General features: G+C 42.2%; 1 protein-coding gene across 12 annotated transcripts in view; it reads left to right on the plus strand.

Annotated features, from left to right (window-relative positions):
* SCAI (suppressor of cancer cell invasion) overlaps window positions 1-16,152 on the plus strand; it is a 171,847-nt gene that overhangs the window by 67,479 nt on the left and 88,216 nt on the right. For 8 of the 12 annotated variants that reach the window (XM_062207554.1, XM_062207556.1, XM_062207565.1 and 5 more), the window contains one exon: window positions 13,661-13,792. In XM_062207554.1, the coding sequence (XP_062063538.1) occupies window positions 13,661-13,792 (132 nt within the window). Of the gene's footprint in view, window positions 1-728; window positions 905-2,451; window positions 2,499-9,031; window positions 9,109-13,660; window positions 13,793-16,152 lie in introns of those variants that run through there. The other 4 variants (XM_062207558.1, XM_062207559.1, XM_062207562.1 and 1 more) reach the window with 3 other exon arrangements.

Genomic DNA, 16,152 nt, shown 5'->3' on the forward strand with positions numbered 1-16,152 from the left:
TGCCCACCAATAGACAGGGCTCAGCTAAATCAAAGCCAGTAGCCTAGAATTCCATCTGGGTCTCCCCAAAATAAATAAATTTTAAAAATAATTTATGTGTAATTCATGGTGATTTTCTGCTACCCTTGATAACTGAAGATGCGCTCTGCTCCGGACGGAGCAGCCTTTGCAACTCCGTGACGTGTTTGCGCCTAGGAGCACCATCTGCTCCGAGCGGTGGCTCCCAATTCCGTTTCAGTGGCTGTGGCTGTCGTCATCACCACCCCACGTACACATGTCCAACCTTTTTTTGTACTTGTGTTTTTAAATTTGTTATTTCTGAGTACATTTTTAAAGATTTTACAGCTCAGTTTTAGAGTACGTTATAATTTATGGGGCAGTTTTATTTACATCATTTTATTGTCCAGTAGCCTCGTAAGGTAGATGTTAATATTCCATTTTTACAGCTTTTATGTTCATGCTTTTTTTTTACAGTTTTATGTTCATGCTTAATTATATAGTCATTTCATATCTTTACAAGTCTTTTTTAAAGTCTAAACTCACTATAAAAGGTCTGTTTCTTAGCATATGACTTCTATAAATGCCTTTTGTTCTCTGTCAGAATAGATGTTTTATTATGTTTTTATTTTATTTCTTGTGTACTTTAAAGTTTTCTGTTGGCATATTTCCCCATTGAGTCTAATCGCAAGGTTATTCCTTATCTTTTTTTTTTTTTTAATTTATTTTAGAGACAAGAGATTGAGAGAGGGAGATGGAAAGAGCTCCTATCAACCAGTTGACTATAAATGTCTGCAATGGCTTGGGCTGTGCCAGGCTGACACTGGAAAACCTGGAACTCAATCTGGGTCTCAAACGTGGGTGGTAGAGACCCAGGTACTGGAGCCATCACCTGCTGCCTCCCAAGGTATACATTAGCAGGAAGCTGCAATCAGAAGTGCAGGTGGGACTCAAATCCAGGCATTCTGATATGTGATACAGGCAGCCTAGGCAGCCGTCTTACCTGCTGCGTGAAACACCTTCCCCAAGAATGGCTTTTTTATGTTAACAACAGTTGCCTGAGCTTGTCAAGACAGGTGTACATTGCTTGTTTCTGTTGATTAAATACCTGTGATTCAAGGTAGGTGTGATGGTGCAGTGTATTCTGGTGCTGCTTGGGATGTCGCATCTCCTGTCAGCATGCCTGGCATCCTGTCACTCCCGTCCTTCCAATCTAGTTTCCTGCTGGTGTTCCTGTGATGGCAGTGGAAGATGCTCAAACACCTGGGTTCCTGCAACCCACGTGGGCGGTCTGGATGGAATTCCTGGTGCCTGGCTTTGTGCTGACACAGCCCTGGCTGGAAAGGTTCTCTCTCCCCTCCCCCCCCAATAAGTAAAACAAGACAAAAGAAAACTCTACAGCTCAAAGTGTTAACTGCAGTTTTTTTGTTTGTGTGTGCTCCCATAAGTAGTAAGTGTTAGAAGAACCAGGCGTATTCAGGCTTCTGAACTAGTCCAAGGCTTTGTCCACTGCCATTGTGACTCAGTTTTGTACAATGCAGTACAGACTTACACCATGTTCTCTCAAGATTTCTTTCTTATAGAAACCATGTGGGGCAAGTGTTTGGCCTAGTAAGGTACCACTTGGGATACCCTCGTCCCATTTTAAAGTGCCTGGATTCACCTCCTGGGTCTGCTCCTGATTCCAGCTTCCTGCTAATGTGCACCCTGGGAGTCTCAGGTGATAGTTCAAGTAGCTTGGGTCCCTGCCACCCATGTGGGAGACATGGATGGAATTCCCAGCTCCAGGCTTTGGCCTGGCCCAGCCCTGGCTGTTGTAGGCATTTGAGGAGTGAACCAGTAGATGGGAAAACTCTTTCTCTCTATGTCTGCCTGTTATATAAATAAACAAAAATTAAAAGAGAAATTGTCAATAGGCAGGTCAGTAATTTGCTAAATTTTATGTATTTAACAGATCCTGCTTGGCTGTTATCCCCATCATCGCTGGTTTGCTTGTCTGTGCATGTTTTAGTATGTGCTAGAGGACTCCAAGGATTAAATATCTGTTAGTTTCCTGGGCCTGCTGGAATGAATGACAGGCCCTGAACTTCATCAGTCATCTCAGAAATACAAAGGAAAGGCAAAATGACATGACAAACTTGGCAGTTTAAGACTTCAGAAATTTGTGCTGTCACAGTTCAGGCAGCCAGAGTAAAAGTAAATTGCTGCAGAATTAGTTCTTCCTGGAGCTCAGAAGAAGAATCTGTTTCCTCTCTTAGCTTCTGGTGGTTACTAGCAATCCTTGGCAGTCCTTGGCTTGGAGTTGCATAATTCCAGTCTCTGCCTCTGTCTTCACACAGCTGTCTTCCTCCTGTGTCTTCACGTGGCATTCTCCTCTCTGTGTCTCTGCTTCTTTTGTCATAAGGACAGCAGTCACATTGGATAAAGGACCCACTCCACTCCAGTGTTACCTCAGCTTAAGTTTCAGTACATCTGCAAAGACTCTACTTCCAAATCAGGTCGTAAGTCATAAATCACCATTTATTTATTAGTAAACCAATGAGATTGTGTTTGGTGCTGTATGTTAAAATGTCAATTATTGATCTAATATGATAAGCATTTGGGGCTATAAGAACTGTTTGTATAGTAAGGAATTAGGCCTGTGAGTTTGCTTTTTTTGTATCACCTTTCTGTGATTTTGTGTCAAGGTTATGTTAGCCTCATTAAAGTAATTGTTGGGAGTTAAGTATAGTCACTGTTTATTTAAATATTTAGTAAAATCACTTGTAAAAACGTGTGGATCTGGTGTTTTTTCCTTCCTTCCTTCCTTCCTTCCTTCCTTCCTTCCTTCCTTCCTTCCTTCCTTCCTTCCTTCTTTTTAATTTTTAATTCAAGAATAACACAGTCAGGAATTGCATAAATAATAACTGTATAGCTCAGTGAATTTTCCCAGTGCTAACTCCAGGTCAAGAAGTACAGTATTGGGAATGGCATTGTGGCATAGCGGCTTTGCAATGCCGGCATCCCACATATGGGCACTGGTTTGAGTCCCAGCTGCTCCACTTCTGATGCAGCTTCCTGCTGATGGCCTGGGAAAAGCAACAGAGGATGGCCAAGTGTTTGGGAGATCTGAAAGAAGCTCCTGGCTCCTGGCTTCAGGTCCTGGCTGCTGTGGCCATCTGGGGAAGTGAACCAGCAGCTGGAAGATCTCTCTCTCTATTTTCTCTTCTCTGTCTCTGACTTTCAAGTAAATAAATAGATCTTTAAGAAATACATTACTACTGGCATCTCTTACTTATCTGCCATCTCTTCTTCTAAAGTCACCACTCTCCCCAATAAGCTACCAAATGCCATAGTTTGGTTTTGTCTGTTTGGTACTTTTTATTTTGGAATTATGTGGAATGTATTATTTAAAGATTTATTTGCAAGAGTCACAGAGAGAGAGGGAGAAACAGAGAGAGAGAGAGAGAGAGAGAGAATCTTCCATCTGCTGGTTTACTCCCCAGATGACCACAGCCAGGAGCCAGGAGCTTCATCCAGGTCTCCTATGTGGGTGCAGGAGCCCAAGGACTTGGACTGACTCCTTCTACTGCTTTCCTAGACCATTAGCAGGGAGGTAGATCAGAAGTGGAGCAGTCTGGACTCAAACTGGTGCCTATATGAATGAGATGCTGGCCCAATAGGTGGCGGCTCTACCTGCTATGCCAGAGTGCCGGCCCCCAGTCTTTACAATTTTGAGACTTCCCGTCACTATGAGAATGGCATGTTGTTAATCATCTAGAGGTCTTTATTTCTAAGTGTTTTACAGTTTTCTATGATGAAATCTTGTATATCTTTTATTTATTCTTAGTTTTTATTTTTGATACATCATTTTTGAAGTTTCACTTTAAAAATATTTATTTATTCATTTATTTGAAAGACAAAGTGTCAGAGAGACATCTTCCATTTGCTGGTTCACTCCCCAAATGCCTGCAACAACCAGGATTGGGCCAGGCTAAAGGCAGGAGCCATGAACTCCTTCCAGGTATTCCACATGGGTGGCAGGGGCCCAAATACTTGAACTATCTTCCACTGCCATCATTTGTTGCCTTCCCAGGCACATCAGCAGGAAGCTGGATCTGCTGTTTCCCAGGTGCGTTATCAGGGAGCTGGATTGGAAATGAAGCAACCGGGATTCAAACCAGCACTCAGATACGGGATGCAGGCATCGCAGGTGCCAGCCTTAGCCCACTGCGCCACAGCACTAGCCCCAGCTTGGCCCCACTTTTCTTTTATTCCGTATGTTCTTTCAGATCCTCATGACATCAGGTGTTCAAAATCTCATGAGGAAGTAGATCAACATTTAAGTAAATACGATGGTTTTTAACTACATATTCTCTGTGATTAAGAAGTTCTTTCTGTTCCCAGTTTCCTGAGTTATTTTTTCTTGTTTGTGAGTCACTGTGAAATTTTACCCAATGCATGCTTTGCATCTGTTGAGAGGCTGTCATGATTTTTCCCTTTCATTCTACTTACGTGGTAAATTACAGTGGTTGGTTTTCAATGATCAAGTCAACCTTATATTCCTAAAATAAGCCCAATTTTGTCATGTCCTTTTTATATGTTGCTGAATGGGATTTGCTAACATTTGGTTTAGCATATTTGCATCTGTGTTTATTACTGAGAATGGTCTATAATTTTCCTTTCTCATAATATCCTTGTCAAGGTTTTGGTATCAAAGTTATGTTGGCCTTACAAAATGATTGTGGAATGTTTTTCCTTCCATTGTCTGCAATAGCTGGTGTAAGGTTTACGTTTTTTTCCTTCTTTCAATGTTTTGTGTAATTTGCTGGTAAAGCCATCTGGACCTGGAATTTTCATCGTTGGTAGGTTTCTGATTAGGCAGTCAGTTCCCTGAATAGAGAGAAAGCGATTCAAAATTTCTGGTTTTTGGATGAGGTTTCCTGTGAATTGTTTGTTTCACTTAAATGTTTAAATAGATTGGATTGGCATAAAGCTGTTCACAATATTCCTGTCACAACCTCTCTGTGCCCTTGGCTCTTTCTGATTTGGGGTACTCCCCTGCATCACTCTGCCAGGGTTTTATTAGTCTCCCAAGAACCGGCCTTTATATCTGCTCATTTCTGTTGTGTGCATGCTTTGTATTTAACTAAGTTCTCCCTTTATATAGATTTATTTCAGTCTTCTTTCTGTGGGGTTAATTGGCTGTTCATTTTCCAGCCTCTTTTCTAATGTATTTGAAGACATACATTTCTCCCTAAACATAGAATTTATCTGTATCCAAAAGCTTTATTTTTTGTCAGTCAGTTCAGGGTATTTTTAATTTTAATCATGATTTCTTTTTTGATCAGTGAATTATTTTAATGAGTATATAAATTTCCAAACAGACATTTTCTCATTTTGCTCTATTGATTTTTTTCATTTTATTGCAGTGTGTTTAGAATGTATACTCTGATTTTAGATCTTTGCAACAACTTGAGACGTTTTATATCTAGCATAGAAATGGTTTTTACAATTTTTCCACTTATATGTGAAAAAATATGTATTCTACAGTCGTTAAGTACATGATTCCCTGTATTTCAGTTGGGTGATTGACAGGTATTAAAAGTGAGAATTAGAAAACTCTTACTATGATTCTTTTTTGTTTTGATTCTCATTCAGTTGCTTAAGGATATGTCCTAAATTTCCCATTATAATGGTGGATTCTTCTGTTGCTTTATTTAGTTTTATCCATTTTTGTGTATCTATTTTGAAGCTGTGTTGTTACTTGCATACAACTTTAAGAATCATGTATTGAGTTCAACATTTTGTGATAAATATTCTCATCTTCTCATCTCTACAGATTTTTTTCTTTATTTTTTTAATTCTTTTTTTTTTTTTTTTTTTTTTTTTGGACAGGCAGATAGACAGTGAGAGAGAGAGAGACAGAGAAAAAGGTCTTTCTTTTCTGTTGGTTCATCCCCCAATGGCCGCTGTGGCTGGTGCGCTGCAGCCGGCGCACCGCGCCAATCCGAAGCCAGGAGCCAGGTGCTTCTCCTGGTCTCCCATGGGATGCAGGGCCCAAGCACTTGGGCCATCCTCCACTGCACTCCCGGGCCATAGCAGAGAGCTGGACTGGAAGAGGGGCGACTGGGACAGAATCCGGCGCCCCGACCGGGACTAGAACCCGGTGTGCCGGCGCTGCAGGCGGAGGATTAGCCTATTGAGCCGCGGCACCGGCCCAGATTTTTTCTTTACATTTAGTTTTGCTTGATAACAACCTAGCTGTATTTTATCCCTTTTGATTAATGTTTGCCAAATATATGTTTTCCATACTTTTACTTTTAACCTTTTTACAAAAATGACTTGTTTGTTTGAGAGGCAGAGAGACAGAAAGATCTGCCATTTCCTGTTTCACTCCCCAAATGGCTAGAACAACCTGGGGCTGGGCCAGTCTGAATTCAGAAGCCTAGAACGCCGCCTAGGTCTCCCACTCGGATGACAGGGGCTCAGGCATGTGAGCCATCATCATCTGCCGACTCTGACAAGGCAGTCTCAGGAAGTTGGAATGGAAATGGAGATGCCAGCTTTGAAACTGGCAGTCTGACATGGGATGTGGGCATCCCAAGCAGAGACTACCCACTCTACGCTCTAACTCTTAATTGTTTTAACATAGTATTTTTCTTTTTTAATTAAAAAATTTTTATTTGTGTTGTTTGAGATTATTAGTCGAAATTATGTAGTCTACCATGTAATTTGATATTTTAACATTATGCTTATAAAAATGGAAAATAACCTTAGCAAGACAATGTTCTTAAGTGACGCTTGGTTTTTCTTAATACATTAAACCTTTTATCACAGTTTTAAAATATCATGCAAGGTGTATCATTAAAATTTATTGACTGACCCTGCTAATATTCCAGAAGGCAGTAAAAGATGGCCCAAATACTCTATCATTCGCTGGCTGGCACTGTGACGCAGTGGGTTAATGCCCTGCCTGAAGCGCCGGGCGCCGGTTTGAGTCCCGGCTGCTCTACTTTTGATCCAGCTCTCTGCTGTGGCCTGGGAAAGCAGATGAAGATGGCCCAAGTCCTTGGGCCCCTGCACCCATGTGGGAGACCTGGAAGAAGCTCCTGGCTCCTGGTTTCAGATCGGCACAGCTCCGGCCATTTTGGCCAGTTGGGGAGTGAACCAGCGGATGGAAGACCTCTCTCTCTCTCTCTCTCTCTCTGCCTCTCCTCTCTCTGTGTAACTGATTTTCGAGTAAATAAATAAATCTTTTTTAAAAAAAGGATCAATGTAGAATGGATTCATTCCATAATGGATTTATAGTCTGGTGTGGCATGAGGCCCTGGTTTCTGTACCATTAAGGCAGAATGTCATTAAGTGGCAGTTACAAATCAGAATGAGTTGACTTACAAAATACTGTGGTGTACTTAGAATACCTGAACAGGAACACCAACAAAGTCAAATTATACAAACTGTCTTTTATGACAGGATACTGTTAGGTTTGATAAAAGTAAGTATGATTGTCGTGCAAGACAATTGAAACTACTTTGGAGAAGTATGCTACTCTGGGGCTGGCATTGTGGTATAGCAGGTAAAACTGCCGCCTGTGACACCAGCATCCCAAATGGGCTCCGGTTCGTGTCCTGGCTGCTCCATTTCTGATCCAGCTCCCTGCTAATGGCCTGGGAGAAGCAGCAGAGGCTAGCCCAAATATTTGGGCCCCTGCCATCTACGTGGGAGACCCAGAGAAAGCTGTGGCTCCTGGCTTTGGCCTGGTCCAGTCGTGGCTGTTGTCACATCTGGGGAGTGAACCAGTGGATGGAAGATCTCTCTGTCTCTCCCTCTCTTTGTGATTATGTCATACTTATTTAGTGTATCACAACACACTTTGCATGGCTGGTCTTGTGATGTAGCAGGTTATGCTGCTGCCTGAGATGGATGCCAGTCCATGTCCTGGCTCCACTTCCAGTCCAGCTCCTTGCTGAAGGCCTGGGAAAGCAGTGGAAGTGCCTGGACCCCTGCCACCCACGTGGGAGACCTGAAAGAATCTTCAGGCTCCTGGCATCAATGTGGCACAGCCCTGGGAGTTGTGGCCACCTGGGGAGTGAACCACTGAATGAATGAAAGATCTCTCTCCCTCTGTCTCTCACTCTTTCTCTGTCTCTCCCTTTGTGTAACTCTGTCTTTCAAATAAATAAAATAAATCTTAAAAAGTACACACACACTTTCTTAAATAACATAATGTACATAGCTAGAATCTGTGTGCTAATAGGCTATGGAATGACCAGCTCATAATTAAGTATTCCATTATAGTAGGAATACTCAAAATTACTTAAAGCTTTCTATTATTATAAATACATAGATTTCCCCCCTTATTTCCATTCATTTCATTCATTCATTCATTCAACAAACATTTGTTATATGCATGGTATGTGCAGGTGGTACATATGTGTGTGCTTTACTGTGGGAGACAGAAAGAAAAGATGAAGACTTTACTGGCTCTTCAGATTCAAGTCTAGCACTGCACTGTGCAATAGAGATAGAAGCAAGTCACGTGTGATTTTAAATTTTCTGTAAACCATATTAAAAAGTAAAAAGCAGAATGAGTATACAGTGGTGAAGACGTCACATAGGGTGCCTGTGTCACATACCACAGTGGCTGGATTCATGTCCTGGCTTCCATTTTTGATGCCAGCCTCCAGCAGGTGATAGTCCAGGTAGTTGGATCCTTGCCACCCCTTGGGAGTCTTGGATAAAATTCCAGGCCCCGGCTTTAGCCTGGCCTAGCCACAGCTATTGTGGAAATTTGGAGAGTGAACCAGCAAAGGAAACATGTCTGTCTGTCTGTCACTCACTCTGCCTTTCAAATAAATAAAAATTAATGAATAAACTTTAAAAAAGTAACAGGTGAAATTAATTTTAGGAATATGTTTTAATTAACTCAGAAACAAAAATACTATTTCAACATACAACCCATATAAAAATTATTCATGCATCTTTTACAGCCTTTTTTCCATACCAGACCTTCTAAATTTGGTCTGCTTTGTACTTATCAGTGCATTGATTTGAGAGTACTCCTGGTTCAAGTGCTAAACAGCCACATGTGACTAATGACTGCAGAGCTGAACATTGTGGATCCAGAGGGTGAGACAGACTTTTTTTTTAAAGACCCCATGTAGTTATATTGGTTTGACTTTTTGTGGAATAACTGAAAAGCCCCTAGGGACTTGTTCACGGGGAGGTGCCAGGGAGAGAATAGATTGTCAAGCAAGGTTTTACTGAAAAGGTGTCATTTGAATGTGTCTTGAGCTATGAATATAAATTTGCCAGGTGAACCAAATAGCTAGAATGAGTAATATGTAAAATCATGATGCTGTATGAGAGCAGAGTTTGTCCTGACGCCTGCAGACAGTTGAGTGAGATTAGAGAAGAGGCATTTGCGAGTGGCAGGTGATACGGGAAAGAACAGACATTGAAGGATGGCAGGTGCTATGTTATGGCTATCCAGCAAGCTAGCATTTCTTGACCATTTTCCTGTGTTGTGAATAATTTACCAATGGTGACAGTTAGCATCTTTCTGAAGGTAAGTTCCCACAAGTATAATTGCTGAATCTAACAGAATGACCATTTTATGTCCCCTTATTTGTTCAGTGAAATGCACAGGTTTGAATTATTTTACACTGCCTCTAGCAGACATACTGGTTCCAGTGTGTTCTCAGTTGCTATAAATAGTATATATCTTTCAAAGCATTCGTTTATTTATCTTCACGTACTTGAAAGGCAGAGACAGAGGGAGAAACAGAGATCTCCATCTGCTGATTCACTCCCCAAATACCTGCAACAGCCAGACCTGGGCCTGGCTGAAGTCAGCAGCCAGGAACTACAACCTGGTGCCCCTGTGTGGATGGCAGAGGCCTATCACCTGCTGTCTCTTAGGATGCATTAGCAGGCGGGCGCATTGTGGCGCGACAGGTAAAGCCGTCTCTCGTGACGTCAGCATCCTCTATTGGAGCATCTCCTGGCTTCTCCATTTCTGAGCCAGCTCCCTGCTAATGCTCCTGGGAAATCAGCCAAGGTTGGCGCAGGTACTGGGCCCCTGGCACCTGTGGAAGAGACCACGTGTGGATTTCTGGCTCTTTGCTTCTGTCTGGCCCAGTCCAGACTGTTGTGGCCATTTGGGGAGTGAATCGGTCAATGGAAGATCTGTTTCTGTCTGTCTCTCCTCTCTCTCTGTTGTTGTGCCTTTGAAATAAATAAAATTAATCTTAAAAAAAAAAAAAGATACTCCATTATGAGATGAGGTGATCCCACGCAGCAGCTTAACCCACTGTGCCACAGCACCTGCCTCATAATGTGTTAGTTTTGTGGCCTAGGCTTATATTTTGCCTATAACTGGTGAGTCGTGACAGCCTCTTATTAACGTTGATACATCACTCCGGTCCAGCCTTTGGATCCATTCCAGCCTTACCAGTGGGCTCAGTAACATCCTTTGTAGCTGAAGAATCCAGTTCGGAGTCAGCATTGTACCTTGAAGGAAACTTTGAGATGTTTCTGATTAGTACAGGTTGGTTATTTTGTAGAATGTTTCCTCCTGGTTCAATTCAGGCGCTAGAGTTTTGGCAGGCACGTCCCTTCTCATTGTCCAGGACTCTGACTTGTGTGATTACTACAGACGTTCGCTTCGAGCCCTTGATCCAGACGGTATCTGCCAAGTTTTACTGCTGTGAGTTACTCTTTCTTTTTAGAATTGATTTCTGTTTTGAGGAGAAATACTCCGAAGCCATCGCATTCACTGTGAAACGTTCTGTTGGTTCGCTCATTTGTTTCTACCAGTAATGCTTCTGGGTTTCTTATTTATCCAGTAGATCGTTCCATTGCTGCACTTGTTCGTTCAGTGCTGAGATTATCCCTGGTTGGCCAGGGGCTGTCCCTCTGCTAGATCCTGTGTCGTTTGGACATGTCCCTGTCATCCTTTCTTGCTTGTGTCCTTTTGACATGTCTCCCTTGGTTGTTTGAGTACTTTCTTGCTTTCTGGCACAAAATATCCTACCATAGTGCTGTCATTAGCTAATTACACTTCTCCAAGGAGGTCTGGTTCCTTTTACTGGCGAATGATAAATATTTTTTAAAGATTTATTTATTTATTTATTTGAAAGTTAGAGTTACACAGAGAGAGGAGAGACAGAGAGAGAGAGAGAGGTCTTCCATCTGCTGGTTCACTCCACAATTGTCTGCAACAGTTGGAGCTGCACCAATCTGAAGCCAGGAGCCAGGAGCTTCCTCTGGGTCTTCCCATGCGGGTGCAGGGGCCCAAGGACTTGGGCCATCTTCTACTGCTTTCCCAGGCCATAGCAGAGAGTTGGATTGAAAGTGGAGTAGCCGGGTCTCAAATCAGCGCTCATATGGGGTGCTGGCACTTCAGGCCAGGGCATTAACCCACTGTGCCACAGCGCCGGCCCTGCAAATGATAGATATTACAAGCCAGGAGTTAGGTGTCTGGTGTGTTCATCCTAGTGATAAACCTCCATGCAGGCTTCTCTCCATGTGGATACCCACTAATGGCTGTAGGACTGAATTGTTTAGGAAGGAGAGAGGACTTCTCTGGATTTGTTGTTTTACCTTAATGTTTCTAGCTGCAGGATTATGCCTTTGTCTCTGTTATTCTTTCCCTTTTTTTCAGTCTTTTCAGTTTGATGTCTTATATTTTTTATAATTCTGGGAAATTTAGTCATTATTTCTTCAAATATGTCTTCATTCAATTTTTTTTCTCTCCTGTATATACTAGAAAGTGTGCTGTGTATTACCAAAAGTTCATGGGAAATGGAGTCTATTTTGATACAAACATTTAAAAAATATTTGCATAGGATTTTCAGTTAAGTATTTGTAAATTCCTTGTCTGCATGCGCTAACTTTGAACAACTTTTTAATTTCATTTTTTAAGAAAGTGATAGAAACAAAGAGAAATGGAGATCCTGGAACCCCTGGTTCACGCCCCAAGTGCCCACAGCAGTCAGGAGGGCGGAGCTCAGTCCAGGTCTCCTAAGTTCTTGGGCCGTCATCCTCTGCCTTCTGGGGTGCACATCAGCAAGCAGCTGGATCAGAAAGTAGAGCCAGGACTTCCGCACGGGGTGTAGGCATCCCAGGCTGCATCCCAGACGCCCCCACGCCTCCCTGAGCTTGGTGAAGCACCCTCACGTTATGTGGCTGTTTATTTCCCTAGTTCTGTATCCCGTGTCTCTTGAGTTTTCATTTATTTATTTCATGTGTTCCTGATAATTTTTTGGCAGAGTACCTTAAACCTAGTATTTCAGCTTACTCATTTTTTTCAACATTATGCTTTCTGCTTTTTATCCAAGTTCCTTATTTCAGTGTTTGTATTTTTCATACCAAGGTTTTCATTTGCTTCATTGTGACATCTTCTTCCTGCTTTATTTGTAACACCCTCCCTCTCTGAGCTTGTTTCACACTCTTCTTTTTCTGTCCCATGAACGCCTGTGTTGGATTCAGAGGATGAAAGGAAAGTTTCAGGGTGGAGAGGACAGGACTTGCCCAGGGCCAAAAGGGCTGTGCGTTACAGCGTGACACCCCTTCCTGGGCCAGTCCTTTTCAGGATCTGTTTTGCTCTGGTCTGGGCAGTGTGGAGAGAGGTGGTGAGAAGAGGGAACCTGTGAGCATGCAGGGAGCACCCAGTGCTGTCCACGCGTGTCACAGACCCCACTGCCAGCTGGCTCCGGTGCCACCTTTGTGCTACCCTGAAGCCCCTTGACAGCTCTAGGCGTGCTGACAGTCTTCCTGCCTGCTGACCATAATTGCCTGTTCAGGACTACGTTAGAGAGAAAAATATTCACCAAAATAACCGTACCACACCCCAGCTTCCATCTCTGGCCCGGGCCCTCGACTACCCTGCCTGTTTCTTCACCCTGCACTTGGACCAGGCTTGCCTCTCTTGCCCCAGGGATTTCTGTCTTTGTGTAAACACAAATGCATTTTTTGAATTTAGTGGTAGGGTCATAATACACATACTTGCCAGGAACCCACCATTTTTAAATGGCTGACTAATATAATTGACTACATATGGAGATGGTTTGGATTCAATAAAATATAGTTGTGATATATATCCGTGTGTGTGTGATTTTTATATCCCTTTTATGTTGAAGAGTCCTCATTCTGTTGTCTCGCCTTCTTAATTGTGAGTTAGTGAGTGATAGGGCTGGGTGTAGGGGTTAGTATTCTATGAAGTAATTGACCATTTCCCGTTTTGGGTTTCTCTTTTGGTTTTCAGTTTTTAAAGTTATGTTACTGAAAAAATGTGGATAAGCTATTTTATATTTGTATGATCATTTCATTTCCTAGATAGATTTGCAGAATGGAGCAAATAAACAAGTAGGTGAAAGGATCAATGTTTCCAGGTTGTTGGCCTTCTAGAAGAATACCCAGAACATAACATGCAGCAAGTAATATTTGTTGTAAGAAAGAATATGATGAGAATTATTTTTCCAATATGGTTTTGCTGATTTTCACTCCCACTATGAAATGAGATTATCTATTTTCCAACAGCCATCTTAATTAAATTATTTTGTTGAATTGGTTGTGGTCAGAATTCTGCATTTCTCTGAATGCTTTCAGGTGACATAACTAAAATCTGTTTCTCTCTTGGTTTTTAGTGCAGGATAACTAAATGCATGTTTCCCTACAGGACTGAATTTGCTCTCAAAGAAATCATGTCCTCTGGAGGTGCTGAAGATGACATCCCTCAGGGAGAGAGGAAAACAGTTACGGATTTTTGTTACCTTCTGGATAAATCTAAGCAACTGTTCAATGGCTTAAGGTCAGTGGATTCTGGCTGCTCTAAACCTTTCTCTAGTTTTGCATGCTTTTTCAGACTGATGTGTGGGAAATTTCTGAAAGTTACACATAGAATGTTATATAACTATCTGTACAGGGTACTTCAAAAGCTTGTAGAAAATGGAATTAAAAGATGTTTATTGGGGCCGGCACTGTGGTGTAGCGGGTAAAGCTGCTGCCTCAAGTGCCAGCATCCCATATGGGCGCTGATTCAAGTCCCGGCTGCTCCACTTTCAGTCCAGCTCTCTACTGTGGCCTGGGAAAGCAGTAGAAGATGGCCCAAGTCCTTGGGCCCCTGCACCCACATGGGAAGACCCAGAGGAAGCTCCTGGCTCCTGGCTTCAGATTGGTGCAGCTCCAACTGTTGCAGCCAATTGGGGAGTGAACCAGCAGATGGAAGACCTCTCTCTCTCTCTTTCTCTTCCTCTGCCTCTTCATTACTCTGACTTTTAAATAAATAAATAAATTCTAAAAAATATGTTTATTTTGGTGCAAAGACATTTTTAAGATCCAAGCATCATTTTTTTTTTCCATAGTACACATTTTCATGAACTTATTAAAGACCTCTTGTATGGATTTCAATTTTTTTTGCACCAAACTATATCTTTTAATTGCATGTTCCATGGAGTTTTTGAAGTACCCTTGTACTAGAAGTGATCAGTTTACTTTTCCTTGACAGTATTTCTTTATTCTAAGAGGAAAACTATAAGGAAGGTAACTTACATTGTTTTACTCATGTTGAAAAGGGGTATTTTTGTTAGGTGATTTTCTGTACTTGCTCATACCATACTTGATTGACATCTGATTTTACACTTCAAGACACTGAGTTCCTGGCAGCCTAGGAATGCTGTGCTATTAGATGTACAGCTCCTGTTGCATTTTTCTGCATTGTTTACTTGTGTTTTTGTTCTTTCTGTTTTCAGAATAAAATATCTGTTGATCAAAGTAGTGATGGAATGTTGTAGACAATGATATTTTTAGTTTAGTGCTGTGTAGCCTGAACAGACTCAGAACTGAATCCATGTGTGTCTTTGTCAAAATGTGTCTTTGTGTTTTCTTGGTATCAGATGGGTAAATAGTTTTGCACCATTTTGTTTTATTTCAATAATTAAGCCTCTATTTTAGTTATTAAGACTCTTGGGATATTCACTTACTTCATACTTAAAGTGTCATTAGCTTAGATCTAGTCTGAACAAATTCATGCTATAGGTAAAATACTCAGGGTCGGGGAGGGCTTTTGGCTTAGTAGCTAAGATGCCCATGTTCCACAATGGAGCACCTGAGTGCTGTACTTGGCCAGGAGGCAGGAGCTTCTTCCAGGTCTCCCATGTAGGTGGCAGAGGCCCAAGCACTTGGGCCATCCTCCACTGCCTTCCCAGGTGCATCAGCAGGCAGCTGGATCAGAAGTGGAACAGCTGGGACTCGAACCTGCCCCAGCATGGGATGTCCGCACTGCGGGCAGCGGCTTTACCTGCTATGCCACGCACTAGCCCCTCTTTTATCTTTTATAATTGTGTTTTATATACCTTGGTGTGGAAATGTACTGGCCAGGTTTACTTTTAAAGCAGTAAATTTGTCTTTTAAAAAACATAGTTCCAGTTAAAAAGGTGATACAAAGTTGTCAAATGACTTTTCAGTGGCTTTCCTATCTAAAGCTGCCCTTTCAGTCTCTCATCCCTATAGTCATTTAATTTTCTTTATAATACTTATCATTTTTCATATTATTTAATTTATTTACCTGTTATACTTCCTTCATTAAAATGAAATATCCCGGCCGGCGCCGCGGCTCAATAGGCTAATCCTCCGCCTTGCGGCGCCGCCACACTGGGTTCTAGTCCCGGTCCGGGCACCGATCCTGTCCCAGTTGCCCCTCTTCCAGGGCAGCTCTCTGCTGTGGCCAGGGAGTGCAGTGGAGGATGGCCCAAGTCCTTTGGCCCTGCACCCCATGGTAGACCAGGAGAAACACCTGGCTCCTGCCATCGGATCAGCGTGGTGTGCCGGCCGCAGCGCGCTGGCCGCGGCGGCCATTGGAGGGTGAACCAACGGCAAAAGGAAGACCTTTCTCTCTATCTCTCTCTCTCACTGTCCACTCTGCCTGTCAAAAAAAAGAAATATCCTTATGTGTAACTTGTAGATATTGTGATCTATCTAGAAATCAGGGGTTCCTTCCCGATGCAGAGTAGGATCTTCCTAATATGCTGTTTTAAAATCTGATGATCCTCCTGTCACCTGGAAGATGGGAAAGAAATTCACCAAGGATTTATTTTCATTGCTTTGTATGAATGACCTTTGTTCGATTTAAATAAGCTTTAATTCCTTTTAAAAATGTTTATTTTATTTATT

The sequence above is a fragment of the Lepus europaeus genome, chromosome 12, assembly GCF_033115175.1.
Source record: "Lepus europaeus isolate LE1 chromosome 12, mLepTim1.pri, whole genome shotgun sequence".
Taxonomy (NCBI): domain Eukaryota; kingdom Metazoa; phylum Chordata; class Mammalia; order Lagomorpha; family Leporidae; genus Lepus; species Lepus europaeus.